Source organism: Leptinotarsa decemlineata, unplaced genomic scaffold (genome assembly GCF_025532065.1).
Source record: "Leptinotarsa decemlineata unplaced genomic scaffold, Ldec_3_MD MMD2_tig00000591_RagTag_RagTag, whole genome shotgun sequence".
NCBI lineage: Eukaryota > Metazoa > Arthropoda > Insecta > Coleoptera > Chrysomelidae > Leptinotarsa > Leptinotarsa decemlineata.
In genome coordinates, this window is record NW_027412552.1 from 1,586,113 (window position 1) to 1,609,969 (window position 23,857).

General features: G+C 36.3%; 1 protein-coding gene across 1 annotated transcript in view; it reads left to right on the forward strand.

The window, feature by feature from the left end:
• Positions 1 to 23,857, forward strand: part of sha (shavenoid) — a 228,216-nt gene that overhangs the window by 185,027 nt on the left and 19,332 nt on the right. The window contains exons 5-7 of the mRNA XM_074174536.1: positions 9,819 to 9,952; positions 15,898 to 16,069; positions 16,222 to 16,583. Of these exons, the coding sequence (XP_074030637.1) occupies positions 9,819 to 9,952; positions 15,898 to 16,069; positions 16,222 to 16,583 (668 nt within the window). The remainder of the gene's footprint in view (positions 1 to 9,818; positions 9,953 to 15,897; positions 16,070 to 16,221; positions 16,584 to 23,857) is intronic.

The window sequence follows — 23,857 nt, forward strand, 5'->3', positions numbered from 1 at the left end:
AAAACATTTTAAGTGAAGCAACTTTTGTTAGTTGGAAGATAATGGATAAAAAGACATATCGTTTGTTAATAAAGCATTGCTTTTTGCCGAAAAAAAACGGTTGAAGCCAAGACTTGGTCTAGACTTGGTAAAGATAAACCTTTGATTGTTCGAACGTGACGTACATAGAAATTTGGATTTTGATTTGAATGGGAAGATATTTTGAAACTTACAACTCTTGAATTATTCTGTTCTTCCACTTGATTGTTTGTCCATTGTGATTGAAGAGGGTGTTTAGGACCTGTGAAATTCAATTCATCGGCAAAATCCTCGTCAATTAATGAAACTGTTGAATCATCGCCAAGAAGTTTTGACTAATTGTAAGAAGGTATTAGAGCAAGTTAAGTTAAGAAGTAGTTATCTAATATTACTGAAGAAGACTAGCAGAAAAGGATTAAAAAAGTAATATATATATATATATATATATATATATATATATATATATATATATATATATATATATATATATATATATATATATATATATACAGTCCGAACATTGTATACTGTATATCCCGTTTTGGTTTTTGTCTTCTTCTTTTTCATAGCTGTTTATTTGTTGTGTTATTTTCGTGTTTGGCTTGTATGTGATGTTGATGTTCAATGGCTTGAAGATGTTTGTTAGTTTTTTGGTATGGTGTCCAACATACGTAAATGCTATCCATCGTTGTGTTGTTTTGTCTGTTGGGGTGGCTTGATCCTTGTTCTGTATTTTTCGTTCGATTCTGTTTTCTAGTTTATTTATTGTCTTTTGGGTGTATCCGTTTTCGTTCGCTATTTGGTATATGATTTTCCGTTCTTTGTTTCGAGCTTCATTGCTGAATGGTATTCTTAACATTCTATATATATGAATGCGTTACAGGCAGCCATTTTTTGTGATGGTGGATGGTTTGAACTTGCCGGTATGGTGGAGCTTGTTTGTGTAGGTTTCCTGTATATTGCCATTTAAAATTGTGTTTTGTTGTGGTTATATCCGATGGTTATGTTCAGTTTATGTAACAGTTCATGATGAGGCTTTTGACAGCCATCGATATTGCACAATTTATTTTTTCTACAGTTTTTGATGCTATGAAATGGATAAAGACAAGAAAACGTATTCTTTTTGATGTTATGAAGGGCCATCTTTCGTCTGTTGATAAGGCGTTGAATTTTGGACAAACAGTCAAATGATGAATTTCATTTCTACAACACATACAAGTTTTGGAACGGTTTTTGTCAGGGTAACATCTTTACGTATTTTATCCTGATAAGTAGATACTAACTCAATTTCATCAATTTAGGCTAGTTTCATTGCAAGTTACAAATCTAAGATTTCTTGTTGTTTTTTTAAAACCTCTTGTCGATTTTTAATTTCCAGTTGTTTCTTTTTCATCTGAATTTCGATTTCACATTGCTTTTGACGTCTTGATGACGCAGTACTTCTTGTGATGACTTTCTCACTTTCATGAGGTTTACCATGTACAGAATGATTCTTCTTGCTATCTGCATTCATTGATTCTTGGATAGATTTGTAAACGTTATTTGGATCTACCATCGATCTAGCAGAAAAAATTTGCACGTGCACCTTTTCTGGTCTGTTTACCTTCTCATTGGCTTCAGCATTATGTTTTGCGTCTTTTTGGTTTCTTTTTTCGGCGAGTCGTTTACTTGTTCTCAATTCAGACAATTATGGCTTTGTATTACCAAATTGCTGTTCTTTCTAGGCATCGAAGGACCATATGTTTTGACTTTACCTGTAAATCAGTTATAATTGGAAATATCCGGCTCGAAGGACCATATGTTTTGACTTTACCTGTAAATTAGGTATTTCTGGAAATATCCAGAACCAAATTGAAATCCAAAATTTTTGTCTGTCAAACTAACTCTCATCTATTATTTTTTAACGTCACATCTAACTAACATATTATCAAAGATTTACAAACAATTATACAGAATGTAACACTAAATACACTGAATAAACACTGAATGAACGAAATAAACTTCAACATATATGTTTATGATGACTGATGAAAATTTGCAGCTTTGTAGTAAAGTCAAAGTCAAAATATGCTTTATTGTCTGAAGATTCATATCTTATTGACAAAGTGTGGTTGAAATAATTGAAAAACAGAATTACACATATATCGCTACTTAGAAAAATCTATACACTATAAAATAATACAGTGTGTCTCAGCTGAAACTTGTCGCCCTTCTAATCTGCGAACTCGTGACAAAAATTGAAAATCGCTCAGAACCGTTGATTTTTATTTGAAGATGGGTCACTTTCAACAAATACATCATCATTGTGTTGTCAACCCGCTACTTCAGAATTTTCAATGGCCCCCTGAAAAAATGTCTAATGGTGATAAATCAGGAGATCTAGCTGACCATTCTATTGGTGCTCGCCTTTCAATCCATCTCCCTGTGAAACTGACATCTAAAAATTGACGAACAGGTGCAATAAAATGTGGAGGAGCTTCATCTTGTTGAAAGATGAGCTGATCTTCAAGAAGACTATCATCGTCTTCAAGTAACTGAGTGATTCTGAGGTTCACAATTTTATCAAGAAATTGAAGATACATTTGTCCGTTGAGGTTAACATCAATGAAATATGGACTTGCAATATGATCTTCCAGAATACCAGCCCAAATATTCAATTTCAGATGACTTAGACATCTCCTGATGGTGCTAAATTGGTTCAAAAAGCACGTCGGGTGACAGTATTTTCGTTCTCGTGAGGGGAAAATGCTTTCGATAGAGTAATTTCACGCCAGACATTCCAAATTTCACTTAGGAAGTTATAATTTTATTATTTTCAGTCGTAATATTCGGCTCGAACGACCAACGTCATATTTCTCATTAATAATATGCATAGGAATTTTTGATAATTTGTCGTATATTCTATTAGGTGACATTCAGTAATAACCCACCAGGGCTATATTTTTCTCAACTAGTTCCAGAAGATACACTGAGTGGATGCATAATCGATAGAAATAAATAATCCTCGTATTCTTGCTTCATTATGACAATCATTTATTACTGGCCACTGGCCATGGCAAACTCCACAAAACAAACCTAGAGATGAAGCGTCAGATAAGGTGATTTATTTATGTGCTACCGCTACTTAAGATTACTCTCCACAACTTAAATAGAGGAATTCGAATCGAGCGGCTTTTATTTGTCAAACATTGTCTTCCATCTATGCTGCGTGCAGATTTAATTTGTTCCGATAACTGGTGGCATTCAAATTTTATGAGCTCATAACTTGTGCGTAGCAAAACGATCGAGCCAGTTTCTGCCATTAGCTCATTTGTCGTTTAGGTGCGTTTTGAGTTACGGCAGAACAGTCCGCCGTTATGTTTTCTCCATTAACGTTAGCTCTTTCATGCGAAACTTCTTCAAAAAAGTACAGGAGCGAGTTTGCTTCTCGAGGACTACATGAGTGAGTTGAAAAAACCACCTCCAAATGGATAATTATTCATCAGTGATGCAAGTTTAGCTAATGAGACAAATTTTGTATGGGTCTGGTTTTTTTTGAATTAATATACAGCTGGGCATGTGCCCAATTTAAATGACTAGCTCTTGATTCCCAGAGGCAAGGGCGAAGGTCAGATTTTTTATAGATATTCAATTATAAGTGCTGAAATGGGTTACCAAATTAAAACTCTTATTTGGACGTCATCTACAGATATTTACAGAAATACTGTAGACCCACTTAGTTACTCCTTGATAGAAGACACTTCAAGAATACCATTAAAACAAGGAATACGGTTTATTTGAGAGTGTTATTAGAGTTTGGCATCTCTATTCTGGAAATGAATGACTGAAAATACTGAATTATCACTATCGAACATAAATTGTCACTGGATAAAGAAATCAGAGTGCCGAGGTTCTGAAATTTTCTAGTCTTTCCAATGGTGTCCTTGATAGGAAATATAACTGAACACAGGGTCTTACTCTAGGCTTTAATGTACTAAGCCTTAACACTTCTGATCGATATCCTATTTCTAGAAACCATCAAGGAAACCTAAAGCTATTGTTTTACACACCTCCAAATAAACTCCTCTGATTATTGGAGAAATCATCCAAGTGTCCTAAACTTTATGGACTCCCCAATGTCCACAAGGAAGGGGTACCACACAGACCAATCGTGAGCTCGGTAGGTTCACCAGTGCAGTGCGAAACACGTTGCTCATGTACTTCAACCACATGCGGAAAAGGTCGATTCATATGTGCGCAATGCCGACCACCTCATAGACATATTGAAAACACAAACCGTTAGTCTGGACATCTTTGTCAGCTTCGATGTAACCTCGTTATTTACCAGGTACCCACCGGAGAGGCACTAGAAATAATCAAAAAGAAATACAAACCGGAAGAGAATATTATCACCTTGGCTGAACATTGCATCAAAAACACTTACTTCATCTATAACAACCAACGATACAGACAAATTGAAGGGGCACCAATAGGCTCGCCACTATCACCCGTTGTTGCCAATCTTTTCATGGAAGAAATCGAAACAGAAGCAATAGCAACGTCACACTTGAAACCTAAACTCTGGCTGAGGTATGTCGATGACATTTTCGTGATTTGGTCTCATGGACACCAGGAACTTTCCAGGTTTTTTAATCACTTGAATGAAATCCATCCACGATTTAAAATTACGAAAGAAGTTGAAGAAGGCAACCAGCTCGCATTTCTCGAGGTACTGATTATAAAAAAGGCGGACGGTACATTAGGTCACACGGTATATCGAAAGCCAACACACACGAATAGGTACCTAAACGCAAATTCACAGCACCACCCAAAACAAATTCACGAAGTGGCAAAAACACTCATTACACGTTCGATGAAGCTGGCAGAAAACGATCACAGACAAGAAGAGTTGAACACCATCGAAACAACTCTACAAATGAATAACTACTCAGAAAGAAGTATAAAAGCGGCTGCCAAGACCACACGGAAACAACAAAAAACTCGAGATACACCGGTCATAACAACCACACTACTATATATTGCAGGAACAACAGATAAAATCAGCAGAATTCTTCGCCGCCACAACATATCAACTTCGTTCGTACCAGAACGGACAATAAGGTCCATGCTTCGTAATCCCAAGGATCAGGATACCACTGGAGTCACAAGGATTGTATGAAGTACCATGCCACGATTGTGACAGGACTTACATCGGCCAGACCAACAGACGAATCAACATACGCAAAGGTGAACACAAACTAGCAGTGAAGGGAAAAGTCACCACGTCTTCTCTCTTCCAACACGTAGTGCAGACAGGACATAACATCAATTTCGATAAGACAAAAATACTAGCAAGCAACGACAACTTTTACTCGCGAACAATCAGAGAGGCTATCGAAATTGAAAAACGACCTAATAAAATGAAGAAGAGGGATGATGCGCAAAGATTACCATCAACATTGAGATCCGTTTTATCGCTTCGCACAAGCAATCAGACCGCTCAACCCCAGAAGCAAAACTCGGCACATGACAATACAGGTACAATAACAGAGGCAGAAGAGGCAGCTCAGGTACTAAAACCAAAACAGGTAGTCGAGCGAACACAGGTAGTTGCAGCAACGCAGGTGAAGGGAAACATCCATCCCTATAAATTGAGATACAGAGTTCGAACTAATCAGTCTGGTTTAAAAAACCAGACATCACCAGAAGATGGCAAATGAGACTTTGCCGAAACGTTGTGAAAATAATCCTTATGGGGATAAAATACACAGAACACGGAGCGAAACCCGAGAAAACAGCTCATCATATATATATATATATATATATATATATATATATATATATATATATATATATATATATAAAATACACAGAACACGGAGCTCATCATATATATATATATATATATATATATATATATATATATATATATATATATATATATATATATATATATATATATATATATATAGATGAAGCGGCGTTGTCGCTTCTACTATGAAGTAGCGGCTTCTTTGATTTTTCAAATGGAACACCCCGTATATAATATCATATTATGATTTATTATCACTTTGTCAACAAATTCATATACTATTTCCCTATACCTATCTATTACCGTCTAGAAGATATAAATTGATTTCGATATTTTTTTTACCAAACATGAACTTTTATAAATGCTGATAATCTTGAACTTTCGTGCACGTGAAATGAAGTGGAGTGATACTATGAGGATCTCCACTCCGAGTCATATTTTCATTTTCCTCATACAGGGTCTTCAAAAAATGCAGATACTTTGATCTCATGAAAAAATGAGTGGAACTCAATTTTTTCAAATGGAATACCCTGTATATTTCAACATTTTTGAGCTCTACATCCAATTTTAGATTAACTTTGTTTAGATAATACTATTTCTATTTTGAACCGTTTTCGAGATAAACTGTTTCAAACGAAATTGACATGGTTTCCTTGTTTATCACTCATTTTTGTAAAACAGATTTCGTTTGATATTTCTCAATTAGTCACAGATAATACAATGAAAAGATAATTATTAAAATACTCCTCAACCATCGAATGAAACTTCTCTTCAAACAATAGTTTCATTAACGCTGAAACACGAACTGAAAATGATAAACCTATAAATTAATGAGTTAATTTAATCGTCAGTGTATCTCCACCTCTACTTAAACAAACATGTAATCTCTTCAAAAGATTGTCATGTGTAGCGCTTCTGATCAAGTCTGGAGTCAAACTATTGAAAGCAGTTGTAAATCTCGATTTCATATCTTCCATTGTTGTTATTGGAGTAGAGTAAACCATATTTTTAATGAAACCCAACACGAAATAATCTAATAGATTGCCATCTGGTGTTCTAGGAGGCCAACGAAAAGGTTCATTATTACCAATCCATCTGTCTTCGAAGATTTCGGTTAAAGCTTCGCTGACTGAATGAGAATTATGGGGTGGAGCACCATCCATTTGGTACCATACACGTTCTCTTCCTGGTCTATTATTTGCAATCATTTGAATTTCATTCCTCAGTAAATCTTCATATTTTGATGCATTCAAATTATCATCATAAAACTCGATATAAAAAATTGACTCATTCTTTATGGCACAAAATACATTGAATTGCCATCTTTCTTGAAAACCCCTTTGGCGGACAACATGGGGATTTTCTGGCGCCCAATAATGACTGTTGTGTCTATTGAAAACTCCATTTTTTGTGAACTTGACCTCATCTGTCCATATGATATTGTCAAGGAAATGTTCATCCTCTTGAGTCTTGACAAGAAACCATTCAAAGAATTCCACCCTACGAGGTAAATCAGTCTCTTTCAAATGTTGGGCACAATTGAACTTATAGGGATGCCATTTACGCTTATTAAGAATTCGACAAATTGTCACGTAGGGAATATCTATCTTCCTTTCAGCCTCGTGCAGAGAAGCATTTGGAAATGTATGAAGGTATCCCAAAACTGTTATACCATTGTCATCATCCACTTTTGTCTTCTTACGAATGATTTTTGGACGGAAGGTTCCATTCAACCCACAGTTTTCTAGTAGTCGATTTATCACATTATTATTCGGCTTCAGAAGTTGTGGATATCTTTCATGAAATACTCGGCATGTTCTACTTGCAATTCTATTGCACTCACCATAAATTATTAATAAATTCAAGAAATCTTCATTATTGTAACCTAATCTTGACATTATTCTATTATAATTGGTAGCTATCACAATCAGTCAAAACCACCAACGAAAGTCTGACGTTAAATAATTGGTTTATTTATTTTTCCAAAGCACACTATTGAAAAATATTAATGTGTACTGTTGTACGTTAGAGACCAATAACACAATGTATACAAATTGTAAATTTTTCTAAGGTAGGTACATACCAATTTCGGATTGACTGATCTGAGACAGTTAAAAAACTGGATCAAAAATAAATATTACTAAGTATAAAAAAAGTTGAATATCCAAAATGAGTGATGAATTCAAAAAAACGAGCAAGAAAACCACGTCAGTTTCCGTTCGAAACGGTTTATCTCAAAAACGGTTTAAAATAGAAATAGTAACAAAGTTAATCTAAAATTGGATGAAGAGCTTAAAAATGAGTTCCACTCATTTTTCCATGAGATCAAAGTATCTGCATTTTTTGAAGACCCTGTATGAGGCAAATGAAAATATGACTCGGAGTGAAGATCCTCATAGTATCACTCCACTCCATTTCAAATTTGATCGTTTTAGTGCAAGAGAGTTCAAGATTATCAGCATTTATAAAAGTTCATGTTTGGTAAAAAAAAAATCGAAATTAATTTATATCTTCTAAACGGTTATAGATAGGTATAGAGAAATAGTATATGAATTTGTTGACAAAGTGATAATGAATCATAATATGATATTATATACGGGGTGTTCCATTTGAAAAATCAAAGAAGCCGCTACTTTATAGTAGAAGCGACAACGCCGCTTCGTCTGAAATATTTTAGGCGTGTAGATCATATTGATTTATGCATACTGTGAAGTTTTCAGGTTGATCCGTTGAATAGTTTGTCAGAAACGGCTAATTAACATTCATCATGAAAAGCCCTGTAATTGGAATTGAGGAATTTGCCGCGGTGGTAGTGCGCCCGACTCACGATCGGAAGACCGTGGGTTCGATTCCCGCCTCGACCAGATATTTTTCTTGAGATAATTTATCTGGTTGAAGCTCGGATGATTCTGCAACCGTGTTAGGAATCACACGTTAAAAGGTAAGACGTCGTTAGTCCTTAGCTCGCACAAGTTTCTCGACTTCTGAGAGTTGTCGCGTCCATATAGGAGCGACAGCTGATTAACGGAAAAACAGATTTTTAAATCGGAACCAAAGCAATAGCAACGTCACACTTGAATGTCTATGACATTTTCGTGATTTTTGATCAAGAAGTCTCGCATGCTTTCGAAAATCGATACTACTTTTTCAACTACCATCTTCTGTTATGAATTATAGGCAGACTATTTGTCTCAGAAAGTATCGAGTTGAGTTTATAAGTATGATTAACGCGTATAAATTATATGATACAAGGTCGACAAAAAGATGTAATTGAAATAACATGCACATATATAATATAAAGTGTATACTCGCTCAAAAAGAAAACGGCGTTAATAAGGCATTACAAGAACGTTTCAATTTAGAAGGCACATTAATATAATTAGATTTCCGGCTATATTTAAATTCGAATCGGAGTTTGATTAACAGTAATACTCGAAGATCTGCGTTTTCTTCCATATATTTAATTATTTATGGGAGCTTTTCCACTTAACGATTTTATCGGAAAGGCGTTATAATAAAGTATTTCATGATTGCCACGAGAATGAGGAATTGGAATAAACAGAGTTCCAATAATTATATCTCCTCGTATATAATGGTTCAAGGATTCACTTACAGGAGAGGAGAAGATTAAATCTACCGTAGCAAAAATATTCACCTAATTATTAAAAAAAATGCTATATTCAACAAGAATTAGTTGTAATCTCATTACTCTCAAAACAAAAACAAAAAAATTAAAATTTTTCGAGTTTTTGAACCTTTCAAGTGACGTTTTTATGAAATACTCATGTGGAGGTTGTCACTGCCAATGATTAGCTCAAGAGTCGGACCTTGTGAAACTCCAAGTTCAACTTCGGCTAGTTATGAACTTTAGTTGTTTAAATTACTGAAATAAAGATGTGTACATGAGAAAAAGTTTAAATAATATCAATAACTCATGAAAACTTCAAAAAAGCTCTTCGAAAGACTGAGAGATATTGTTTTCTATTTTATTTTACTATTGTTTTTTTAGGAATCCATACACCAATATGTGCTGTTTCTGGTGCGAAATATATGACTGAAGATGGATGGGTCGATCTACGAAATGCAGCTGATTCTGACGTGCCTTTCCGGCTCGTTAGAGATCAAGGAAGGGCCTTCTTACAGGTAAGAACATGGTAATATTCAGAATTCCTTGAATTACATTAGTACTAGGAGGAAAAATAACTGGAGTGATTTTTCTGAATAATCAACCCACAATTTAGAATTCTCAGTTCCTAAATCTCAATTCCGATTTTCTGATTGCCAATTAATTTTTTATTCTTGATTATACATTCTCAAATCTCAGTTCTTAATTCTTAACACCTGATTCTCAATTGATAATTCTCAATAACTGATCCTTAATTTCCAATCCCTAATTCTCAATTCCTATTTCTTAATTTTTCATTCCTCGTTCTCAATTTTTCATTTTTATTTCTTAATTTTTCATTTCATATTCTTAATTCTCAATACTTTATTCACAATTCACAATCAATACCGTAGATTGCTGAAGAGAGTGGTGTGATGACTACTACCTAGCACCTTCCGAATTATTTTTTATAGTAAAACCAATAATGATTGAGAGTAAAGCGCGTTGTCATATCTAAATTTTACGTTACCAGTTTATAGCAGAATCAAAATATAGTAAGCAGTAGAGTTGTAGGTTGTGGCAAATTATAGATAATACACAATACTAGTACGATTAAAAGGTATTATTTATGACAAAAATCAGTAATGAGCTCGTAATGAGTAATACTTATACATTTCCTGATTACTGATCAGTTAAAATTCATTATTTTCTGTATAGTGTTAGATACTTATTACAACTAGTGGCAACGCTGTACGCAACGATATTTCTGTCTTTGTCACTTTACCGTAACTTCCATCTCATCGTTGCAGTCCTCACTAATGTACTTGCAGCCATGAGCGTATCATTGGTTTGTGAATTATACAGCGTGAATTGTACGTTTTACAGTTAAGTTAGTCAGCAGTCGACGTGTTGTGATAACAATTGGTGAAAATAATAGTGCTAATAAGTGTTTAGGCGTTACATAATTATATTTCTACACCGTTCTCAAACTACTCAAAAAATGGGAGACATGGTCGGGCCTTCCACGTCGAAAAAGGTAAAACGGTCGGAGTCTCGGTCAGTAAGAGAAAAACAAATTGTACTGCGAGTATTTCACTGTCTTGAAAGAGATCATCAGCCACCAAAAGATGACTTTGTGCATATGTGCTGTAATTCTACGTGTGTACCTCCGAATAACCAACCGGGCATTTCTACATCATTAAGTTCCATAATTACAAAAGATAAATTAGTTGATATGTGCTCTGATTATACCGGTGTACCAAAATCATCGATTTACAAAATACTAAGAGAAGCAGAAATTCATGGGGCGTACAAACGCCAAAAACTAGTAGCGGACGAAAAAAAATCACAGTTGATGAAGAAGCCAAAACCAGTATACGCAGAACTATTCACAGTTTCTTTTTCAGAAATGAGCTGCCCACACTACAAACAGTTCTGGAGGCACTTAGCGATCATGAATTGGTCCCAAAAATGGGTAAAGAAACTTTTAGGAAACTTGTACACGAAATATAAGGTAGTCGTCTGATAATTACGCATATAGGAAGCGACAGTGGATTTTTACCAAATGGTGAATTAATATTTAAATCTAAGAAAACAGGCGACTATCATGAAGAGATGAATGCGGAGGTGTTTGAAAAATGGTTTGAAGGCATCATTCAACTTGTGGAACCTGGGTCTGTCATCGTCATGGACAATGCCCCATACCATAGTCGACATTTAAAACCATTACCGAAACAATCATGGAAAAAAGCAGCAATTCAAGAAAGGTTAATTAATAAGAACATCCAATATAACAAAGATAGTTTAAAGGCAGAACTACTTCAGCTAACAAAATTACACACAGACAAATATAAAAAATTCGCAGTGGATGAAATGGCGTTAAGTCGTGGAATTACAGTTTTAAGGTTACCACCATACCACTGCGAATTAAACCCAATAGAATTAATCTGGGCGCAAGTAAAAGGATATGTGGCACGAGAAAACAGAACATTCAAATTAGTGGACGTGCAACATAACCTACAAGAAGCTATTCGAACTGTTTCTGCAGAAGACTAGAAGAAATGCATACAGCATGTTTTAAAAGAGGAGCAAAAAATGTAGGACGTAGACAACCGTATTGAACACAATATTGAACCAATCATAATTCACTTTGATGATAGCGGTAGCAACAGTGACGAATCTGAGGTTGAAGATTAGACGAAAATTTGTACATTTACATTTATATTATATTTTATTATCAAAAATTTGTAATTTGTTCAAGTTACTCGAAAGCTTGAGAATAGTTATAAAGTGTTCACTTATCAATTGCTGCAACCCAATAGTGAAAAAAAGTTATATATATATATATATATATATATATATATATATATATATATATATATATATATATATATATATATATATATATTGTGTTTTCATAAGGCCCACCTAATGACTACAACGATTAGGTAAATTACGATATTGCAAAGTTTTAATGAAATAAATAAAAAATGTGTGTGAATATTTTAACTAATTCTACTAAGAATTTTTCTTTCATTCTTAACCCTCTCAAAAATTAATAAGCACGCCCCCGATTTGCTGTCAACTGGGCTTACTTCTACTCTCAATCATTATTGGTTTTAGTATAATTTATTTATTTTATTTAATATATTTACATCATTTTTACCTTTTTTCTTCAATAAAACCGTTTAACATAATTATTTTTACTTATTTTATTTTATTTTTTTGCACTTTATGATGATGGTGCCATCCGTTATCATATAAATATAATATACAATAAGCATAATATACAATATGAATTTAATATTAAAATTAGATAACTTGAGAAACTAAAAAAAAAAGGAAAGAACTAACTAAAACTAACTAAAACTGGATATTGTCAGTCCAGGCTGAGCCACCTAAGCAATGCTTGTGTTGTAGTCATCAACCTGGATTACATCGAGTATTCATATGTTGATTGGTGAGTAGAAAGAAAGAAAAAATCAAAGTTAAATTCATTATGAGAGGGAGACTATATGGTTATTAATTGTATTTTGTATTTCTTATTATTACTCGAGTTCGTATACGGTTTTCAGTTTGTCATAATTTTGGTTAACATATTCTTTCAGTTTTGATTTCATTTTTCGTTTATTAGGAATGACTCTGATTTCTAAAGAGACTAGGTTTAACAATTTTGGACCAAAGTATGATATAAATTTCTGTGTGTACATTAGCCTACAGAGAGGAACATTTGTTTTCTGCTCAGATTCATTACGTGTGTTGTAAAGTATGACTTATCTGAGAGATGAAGGTATTTTGCATCCATATTAAGCATTGATAGGTATAGAGTTTTCTTACATAAAATAAGCCAGTTTCTTTGTAAAGGTCTTCAGTAGAGTACCTTCTATTTTTCTTGAAAATTATTTTTAATATGGTATTTTGCATAACCTCTAGAACGTGTAATAATGTTTTATTGAGACCACCCCATATAATGATACAGTACCTCAATAAAGTTTCAGCGAGTAAGTTGTGAATCGTAAGAGCTTTTTATTATTCAAATTTCTGATTTGTTGATCTTACATTCATTACAGAATGGAAAGTTTTCGCTTCGTACCTCAACTTGCCATAAAAATAAAATCACAAAAAACGGTATGTACCTACATTAATATCGATAAACTGCCATACCAATTCCTGAGAATTCCATATCGGTTCACCGGCTAGATTGCGGCTCTCGAGTTTCATCACAAATCACAATGCACTGCGTATAACGTTTTATGAAAATTGTTCAAAAGATTGTTGATAGGTCATTAAGAGTTTTTCTGACACTGAAATGAGTATTTATGTATCTGTTGAAGATCATGGCAGGCATTTCTCTACAATTAATCTCATTGGGAAAATCGATTCGAGGAACGATATTGAACTGATCATTGAGTCATTTCGAAATTGTACAGTAACTACTAGTTCGGTGACTTTAGAGGGTTTCCTTATTTAGTTTCTTCAAAGAGTAGGAAAATATTTCGGAACTGTTTTTATAGTTTTCGATATAGACATCTAAGTGCAATCTCCATAGAGTCTTTTTCAACTAAAATTACTTTTTAGATTCTTTTCTGTCAGTCTTCTTCGGTGATATTATATAATTCTTCTTTAACTAGCTCTATCACCATCTTATCAAATTTTGAAAAATTATTTTTACGCCTGATGATTTCCCCAAATCAACTCGATGGGATTGAAAACACAAGAATAGGGGGGAAGTCTCAGTATGGTGTGTCCATACTTTTCAGCAATACTCTTTTTCAAATGTTTTTGTCTGTAAAACTTCAAGTTGTTGGTTTTTGGTATATGTTATTCATTAAAAAACTTTGTATTTCATCTTTCCTCGGTACTTTGATGAGATGTCCCGAATGATAGGAAGCGTTGTCAAGCACTATTATAATATTCCATTCCAAATTTGGGATCAATATGTTTTCAAACCATTCCTCAAAAATATGAGCTTCCATGTTCTTATGATAGTCAACATTGCAATCAAGTTTTTTCCACGTAATTTCAAAGAATTCGCAACCCATCCGTTACTTCCTCCGCAATGCATAATGATTAGTCGCGATCCTTTGTTTGCAGGCATGTTAGGCGTACATATTCTCGAACCACATCAGTCCACTCTTTCATAACTTTGTCGTGAGTGTTATACCAAGTTTCGTCTATATTCAGTTATTTGTTCTAAGTATTTGTTACGCAATTCCACTATTCTTCTGCTTTCCATAACCGCTTGACGTCTGTTTATTATTTTGAATCTAAATCCTAGTTTCTTTATCCAATTCTGAAGAGTTTTGTCACAGCAGCTCACGTTATGGCCGGAAGTATTCAATTTCTTCCTTATGATTTCAATTGTAGGAATCTCATTGCTTTTGTAACAGTCGTATATTGTTTTTTTTCAATGATTTTATTAGATGAACATCTAAAGGTTTTAGTGTTACTGTATCACATCGCGTCTTGCGTTCATAAGGTTTGTTTTTGACTATATTACGTACAGTTGAGAAACGAATTTCGGTCAAATCTGATGTTGCTTGTAATAGTTTTTCCCTCGAAACCAAACTTGAGATGTAGATTCTTATATACATTGAAACATACTCTCTGTGTTTTAATATTCAAATACATCCGAATCTTATTCACTGGTATCTCTTTGTTCACCATCGCTATTGGAATCACTAAACAGGAAAAAGTCTGCGTTCTTATCACACTCGTTATTATTATTAGTAACAAAAATTTTAAGTAATTATAACCGCACCAATGTCCTGAACTGAACACTGACGACATAACGGCAATACACATCCCCACATTTTATTCGTCACCGCAACATGCCTTTAAATTTAATTTTATGACTCTTCAGCCAATCATTAATCTCGGTTAGTAAAAATTATCCAATACGAGAACCGCCAATTCTTCAGTCCACGTGGACTATTTCGTAGCGGCATTATTTCTCTGTATTGGTTTTTTTGGCCTTTGAGATGCCGAAAGCTTCAACTATTCACATTAATGATTACTTCGACCATACCTAGAAGAGGTATCTATGGAATAAATAGGGATAACATTGTATGTATATTTAGTTTAATCTTCCTCTTGAAGATGATCACTTGGTGATCAAAACACGTGTCCAAGTGTTGAAATAACGGTTCAGTGTTGGGAAAAAACCCAACAAGTATCCAACCGGATACTTGTGTATTGGCACTTCATAGAAAAAAATGATATCATGTGGAAAAAACATGAAAATAAACACTGAGTTGTTCACAAAAGTTTGCTCGGTATCGCAAGGTTCCATTACAGACCCGATTGACTTCTTTATTCATAACAAACGTAAACCAAGTGACAGTTCAAGCGACGATTAAATCTGATGAATCCGACTTTTTTTCTTTGAAATCCTTCATATGAACTCCGGCTATGGTCCCAAAAGATTTCGAATATTTCGCGCCATCCTCATGAAAGGCGGATGTAACGAACTGTCAATTTTTAGTGGTCTGGCGAAGCAGAGCTGAGGAGCAGAATGTCAGGACGTCTCATTATGGTCAACATGATGTGCAGGGAAATGTCAACCACCGAGTCTATGGAAATTCCTCGAGTTCAGATTATCTTCTCGCCTTGTGTGGCTTTTAGAGTAGTTGGATCCCCGATGAAGCATCTCACGAGTGAGTTTGATAAATAAATGTTTCACTTTTTATATAATGACACAAAAACTAAGTAGTAGAAGTAGTGTGAAATGAGTTCTGTTTATTTTATATGGAGTGTTACAAAATACTATTACTCTGAACAATTGTGGTGAATTCTGATCGATTTTCAGATGTGAGCGAAGTGGCCTTCGCCCAAGACAGCCAAACGGAGTCGAGCAGCATCACCAGCGAGTCTATGAGCGTCTCGGAATACGTCGCCATCGGCATCTGCTCGGTGCTTCTGGGCCTCATCTACGTCGCCTCGGTCTTCCTCTACCTGCACCTGCGGAGACGGAACAGATCCGACTCGTCGGAGAAGTCTGACGAAGACAAGAGCATTCGCGGCATCGAAGAAGGGGTGGTCAAGAGCAACCCTCTGCTCTCGATGCCGACGCACTTCATACAGGGCGAGCCGGCGTACAGCGACACCAACAGTTCGGATAACGACGCCGCGCCGGATATAATCAAGCATTACGAGGACAGGAAGAAACAGGTGAGTTTGTGGAAAATGCCGAACTTCGAAAACATCTTGTATGAGGAGTGATTTTATAAGAGGTTAAGGATTTGATTTCCAAAACAACACAAAACATTTGAAAAAATTGATGAAATCTTTATTAGAATCGATAGAACGATCAATATAATTTAATTTTTGAAGAGGATTTTATGCAAATGTTGTCCGCGGCTCCGCTTTAGATGGCCAATGAGCAAGGTCCAATTTTGGCACACCCTCTCTAACCGATAAATTGATGGATGTAGCCGTTACTACGTGGTAGGAGATCATAATGAAAAGAGAAATGAAAATTTCTATGTTTTTTATTCCTTTTCATTTCTCTCTAACCGGTATTTCACGTATAAATGCTTCAATATTAGCTTCCAGAGCGTCAGTCGTTGCTGGTTCATCCCTGTAGATATGAGCCTTAACATTACCCCACAAGAAATAATCCAAAGGCGTTAAATCACACGATCTAGGCGACCAATTGACGGGCCCCAAACGTGAGATGAACTGTTCACCGAAGGCGGCTCTTAATTGGGCCATTGTTTCGCGTGCGGTGTGGTATGTGGCACCGTCTTGTTGAAACCACATGTCAAGCATGTCCAATTATTTAATTTTGGGCAACAAAAAGTCATCAATCATCACACGGTAGCGATCGCCATTCACAGTAACGTTCCGGCCATTGTCGTCTTTGAAGAAGTACGGCCCGATGATGCCACCGAGCCATAATCCACACCAAACAGTGACTTTTTCGGGATGAATCGGTAGCCCTTACAATGCTTGTAGCTGGTTTTCACTCCAGATGCGGCAAGTTTGCTTGTTAACGTATCCATTCTAGCAGAAATGAGCCTCGTTACTGAACACAATTTTTCGATAAAAATGTGGATCTTCCTCCAACTTTGCCAGCGCCCATTCCCAAATGTTAGACGTTGTGGGAGATCGTGTGGCTTCAATTCTTGCACCATCTGTATCGTATAATGTTTTACACCCGAATCCTTTCGCAAATTTTTCCACGTAGTGGTGTAACATAGGCCCAATTACTGCGAACGGCGGCGAATCGACATTTCACGGTCATCACGAACACTGGCGGATACAGCCACAATATTTTTTTCGGTCCTCACTCTACGTATGCGTGTTGGTGGTGTAATGTTCAATAATGTAAACTGGCTTCGAAATTTAGTCACAAGCTTCCGAATGGCTCCCTCAGTAGGCCGACGAAACTGCCCATTAATTGGAAGAAGTGCACGATGCACTTTCTTCACCGAGCATGAATTTTAATAAGAACATTGAATAATTTGCAAGCGTTGTTCATTCGTGAGTCGATTCATGGTTAAATTATAGACCAAACTAAACAAGTTTAACAATGACACAAGACACGATTCACGCGTGACGTTTTTTTTTTGTACCTTGTGAGCTGTCTGATTGGTCCATTTAGTCCAAGTCTCCAGGAAACACTGCAGCCTCTTGGACTTATTGCGTTTATTCTCCCATCTTCTCATGACACCCATTCCATCAGTCTCGTTCCCTGTACTAGTTTGTACAAGTTCCGTGTTGGATGTTCGTCATATTCTTCTGGACGTGATTTCATACGTCCATATATTGCCTGCCTCCTGTGATTCAGTGCCTCACATTCGCATAAGATGTGTAGAGCTATTCCTTCGTTGCATAATCTGCAGCTGAGGTCTCCGTTGTACAGCCCCATTTTATTCAGGTGTTCTTTGAGCGGACAATGACCGGTTAGTAACCCTGTAATTATTCTGAGCCGATCCCTACTATATTGAAGTAGTTCTTCGGTTCTTTTCTCGGACGGTTCCCAATGAAGGTTCTACTGTGTTTGTTGCCAGGTACTTTTGTCCAGTACTCTGTGTGCTTCTTATTGGTCCATATCCTGATCTGGTTTCGTACCAGTGATTTTGATACCCCCAGAGCTGGTTCAGGACCTATACAGGGTCCTGCAACAGTGGCGCGGTATTCCATATCTCTATATAGGAAGCAGATAGGAATCTAATTTTCTATAATATTACCTTATTACTCGAGCTCGACAAAATAAAAATATTGGCGGTCACACAGGGTGTTCGATTTTTTCTAGGCGGATCCCAACTGTGTCTTTTTAAATGGCAACCTATATTTTTTATCGCTTTTTCGGTTTCTTCATAGAAAATAAAATAAACTTTATGTATATCTGCACTTCGAAAATATTGACGGTTTTCGAGATATCTAGCATGACAGGTTTTTTTTTCCAATATTCGTCACTCAGAATATTTGAAATTATAAAGTGGTGCCAAGTCCAGTTGAAATTTTTTTTTGGTCGAATATTCTACATTGGTAACTCTCTCAAACGATATATCTGAAATCGACCTGTGATATACAGGGTACGAGAAACCGCTTGCCAAATATTGTAAATGAAAATTTGCAAAATCTTCCTTAGATTAAATGGAACACCCCGTATATTATTGATCCATAAGAAGCGCCAACGAAACCTCTACAAATTTCATTAAGTATTCCCTATGGCTAAGTTCAATAGTTTTTCTTAAATGAGCATTTCTTTCGAAAAATGGTCATTTTTTCAAAGCGAAATCCATTTGACGACTGATAAAAATATACGAAAGATATCTTGTTTCAATTTTGTACATTAGAAGGTGTCCAAACAAATATTTTTTAACGAAATAAATGTATGTACCTATCACTTTTTGCTAAATGGAAAATTATTTTTTCATTGGATGCAGAATTTCACTCATAAATCGTGCAATATCAAACCAAACAAGTTAAAAGAAAGAAACATTATAAATAACTATTTTTTTCATGTTATTATATTCATTCAGAGCTTGAGTTCTAGATATTCAAATTTGTCAACTGGCAAATTACAAAACTACAAAAGGGAGAGTTTAATTAAGGTTGATAATGAAACTTTTATAAAATATGTTCAACATGTCTTCCATTTTCTTGAATGCAGAGCTGAAGTCTATGTTTGAAAGACTGTTCTACCCTGCGCAAGACAGCTGGTGTAATGCTGCGAAAAGCATTCGTTATTCTAAGTCGCATATTTTCGGGAGAAGTTGGTGGCTCAACGTAAACCATATTTTTTATGTATCCCCATAAGAAAAAATCTAGTTTCGTCAAATCTGGTGATCTAGCGGGCCACCGTACAGGCCCATTCCGTCCTATCCATTTATTGGGAAATACTTCATTTAGATGATCTCTCACTTCTGCCGAATAGTGAGCAGGTGCACCATCATGTTGTAACCACATTCTATTGCGGAGGCAAGAGGAATATCATCTAACAAACCTGGTAAATCATTTCGTAAGAAATTGAGATACACTGCACCATTCATATGTCCCTCAAAAAAGTATGGACCAATTACATATTCTCCAATGATGCCTTCCCAGACATTTATCGACCACCTATGTTGATAATCCACCTGCCTCAATAAGTGAGGATTTTCTGTCGCATAATAATGGTAATTATGTCGATTTACAAATCCATTTTTATGGAATGTCGATTCATCCGACCATAAAATATTATTGAAAAAATATTCGTTTCGACGAATTTTGTTCATGGCCCAATTGCAAAATCTCACTCTTTTCTCGAAATCAGCATACAGTAGTTCTTGATGTAACTGAACGTGGTATGGATGCAAGCGATGTTTCTTCAATACTCGTTGCACTGATCTCTCACTTATATCCACTATTTCCCCAATTTGTCGTTGACTCCTACTAGGATCTTCTTCAACAGCAAGAAGAACTTGCAATTCATTATCTTCATTAGTAGCTGGCTTGATGCGCTCATGTTTGGAATAATTAATAGATCCAGTTTCAACGAATCGTCCCAAGACCTTTCGGAAAGATCTTTCATCTGGATGCCTTCTATCTGGATACCGTTGAGAATAAATTCTACTTGCCACTAAACAATTCCTGTCTGATTCACCTAATATGAAAATCATATCAATCAAATCACTTTTTGATAACAACATTCTGATGAAATTATACCGACAGTTCAACTTCACGATTGACTAAAAATTTCAATATTCATTTGCAGCCAAATATTTTGTTCTGTCATTTGCCAGACTACTTGATTTCCAATAAATATTTCATTCGCTGAAAGGTTGTTTTAGACCGAAAGAATATGGCACAAATTCCGAGATTTTTGAAATTATTGTAACTATTCAAGAACGTCCATTTTGTGGTGTAATTCGCAACTTGTTTATCTAGCAACAGGTAATTTTAGGAATGGGCGATATTTTAAGGAAAGGGTATTTTTTGTATATTCTTATCAGTCGTCAAATGGATTTCGCTTTGAAAAAATGACCATTTTTCGAAAGAAATGCTCATTTAAGAAAAACTATTGAACTTAGCCATAGGGAATACTTAATGAAATTTGTAGAGGTTTCGTTGGCGCTTCTTATGGATCAATAATATACAGGGTGTTCCATTTAATATAAGGAAGATTTTGCAAATTTTCATTTACAATATTTGGCAAGCGGTTTTTCATACCCTGTATATCACAGGTCGATTTCAGATATATCGTTTGAGAGAGTTACCAATGTAGAATATTCGACCAAAAAAAAATTTCAACTGGACTTGGCACCACTTTATAATTTCAAATATTCTGAGTGACGAATATTGGAAAAAAAAACCTGTCATGCTAGATATCTCGAAAACCATCAATATTTTCGAAGTGCAGATATACATAAAGTTTATTTTATTTTCTATGAAGAAACCGAAAAAGCGATAAAAAATATAGGTTGCCATTTAAAAAGACACAGTTGGGATCCGCCCAGAAAAAATCGAACACCCTGTGTGACCGCCAATATTTTTATTTTGTCGAGCTCGAGCAATAAGGTAATATTATAGAAAATTAGATTCCTATCTGCTTCCTATATAGAGATATGGAACACCGCGTCACTGTTGCAGGACCCTGTATATGAAGTTGATGATCCGCGTCTAGCGCATTCATCAGCTTTATCATTACCTGTGATTCCTGAATGCCCTGGCACCCAGTACAAAGTTAATTTCTTCCTGTTTGCAAGTTCATTCAGTTCTTCATGGCATTCCCAGACCAGTTTTGATATCACCTTCGGGTTTGTCAGAGCCGCTAGTGCGCTCTTGCTGTCTGTAAAAATATTGATCCGCTCATTACTTTGAGGTTTCAATTTAATAAGCCTTGCACACTGCAAGATAGCATACACTTCCGCCTGAAAGACGGATGTGTATAGTCCTAGCGGATAGCTGTAGTTTAAATTTCTATCCGCTCGGTATATTCCAGCTCCCGTTCTATGTTTGGTCTTCGATCTATCTGTATACTAGGTGTTTTTTCCAAACATGTTTTCGGGATGACTAACGGTCTTCCACTCTTCACGGCTTATGATTTTGGCCGTGAAGTTTGTGTTAAAGGTGTACTTCGGTGTCATGTGGTCCGTGCACATATTCAATATGTGCTCCTCCACTTGTTCCGAAATTTCTGTTCGGTCCGATCTTCTGTGGTTCGGTGAGTTTTCCAGTCTGAATTGGCCCATCCTGGCCACCCCCATTATCACAAAGTGTAAAGGAGGTAGATTCAGCAGTGTCTCCAATGCAGCTGTTGGGGTAGTTCTCATTGCTCCCGTCATTCCCAAACGTGTAAATCTTTGCACCTTGCCTAGTTTGTTGATAGCGGTCGCTTGTTTCACCTTTGGCCACCAGACCAGAGATGCGTTTGTTATCATGGGTTTAACCACCATCGTGTATAGCCAATATACCGTCTGGTTTTAGTCCCCATGTTTTTCCATAGATGCGTCTGGCGAGCATCAGTGCTACCTCCGCTTTCCTCTTTATCCTGTCCAAGAGTTGGTTCCAGGTCAGTTTGGAATCAAGGATTACTTCCAGATATTTAACCTCCCCCGACACCTCGAAGTTGTAGAGGTCCGAGACCCTCCGTTTTAGTCCTCTTGGTGAATGCTACTATGGTCGATTTGGATGGGCTTATGTTAAGCCCTTTCTCTTCGGTCCATCTTGTTATGATGTTCAGGGCCTGCTGTATGCATCCCTTCACTACATTATTGTATTTACCCTGGACGAGTATGACTAAGTCGTCTGCATAGCCCAGTGCTTTATACCCATTACGGTCCAGGAGACATAGTAGCTCGTCCATTACAAGATTCCATAACAGATGGGATAGAACCCCCCCTGTGGACAGCCCCTTGCTACCCTTGCCACGACTGTTTCCCCCATATTGGTTGTATATACCAATCTTTCCCTAAGCATGCGGTCTATCCACCTGCAGCTTTTCTTGTCGGCCCCTCTTCTCCTCGACGCCTGGATGATTGATTCTAACGACGTACTATCAAATGCGCCTTTAATGTCCAAGAAAGCAGCTGAGATTGCTTCCTTGTTTTTGTAGGTAGATTCTACTTTTTCTGTTACCCGACATAGAGCCGTTTCTGTTGACATACCTGACCTGTATGCATATTGGTCTCGATGTAATGGTCTGATAGCCGCTGTACGTCCCTAATATGCCTGTCAAGTAGTTTTTCTAGCGTTTTCAACGCAAATGACAAGAGACTAATTGGTCTCAAAGCCTTCGCCGAGCCCTGTCCGATTTTCCCAGGTTTCGGAATGAAGGTGGCCCTGATCAGTCTCCAAATTTTTGGCATGTGTCCCAGTGCTAAGCTTGCCCTGAGAATTATACACAATTTTCTGAAAAGTACTTCCTGTCCCTTTTGAAGCATTACTGGGTATATGCCGTCCGGTTCCGGCGACTTATAGGGTTGAAATGAGTTTATAGCCCATTTGATTTTCTCCGTATCTATCACCTTCTTTGTCGTTTGCCAGTCCTCCCTGGATGCCCTTTTCGGGATCTCCAGTTCTGAATTCGCCCAGGACTCCGGTGTTAGATTTGTATTTTCTGACCCGGGAAAGTGTACCCGAAAAAGCTCTCTGATAGTCTCTTCTCCGGTTTTTGTATACTCCCCCGTATTTGTTTTCAAATTATTTATTGAGACCTGAGGTTCCTTCGAGAGTATTTTGTGGAGCCTGCCACATGCTTGGGTCTATTCGTCCTCCTCAAATTGCCTTCTCCACGTATCTCTCTTGGATTTTCTCAGGACTTTGTTATACTCAGTTAGAGACCTTCTGTATTGGTCCCATTAACCTGATTTCCTTGCACATTTGAAGGCTTTTCTAGTTTTTTGCCACATCCTCGCCAGATCTTCATTCCATCAGGGCACATTCCTGTTGATCTCTGGTTTGCTATGGGACAATGTTCGTTATACGTAGAGATGATAGCTCCCTGTAATCGA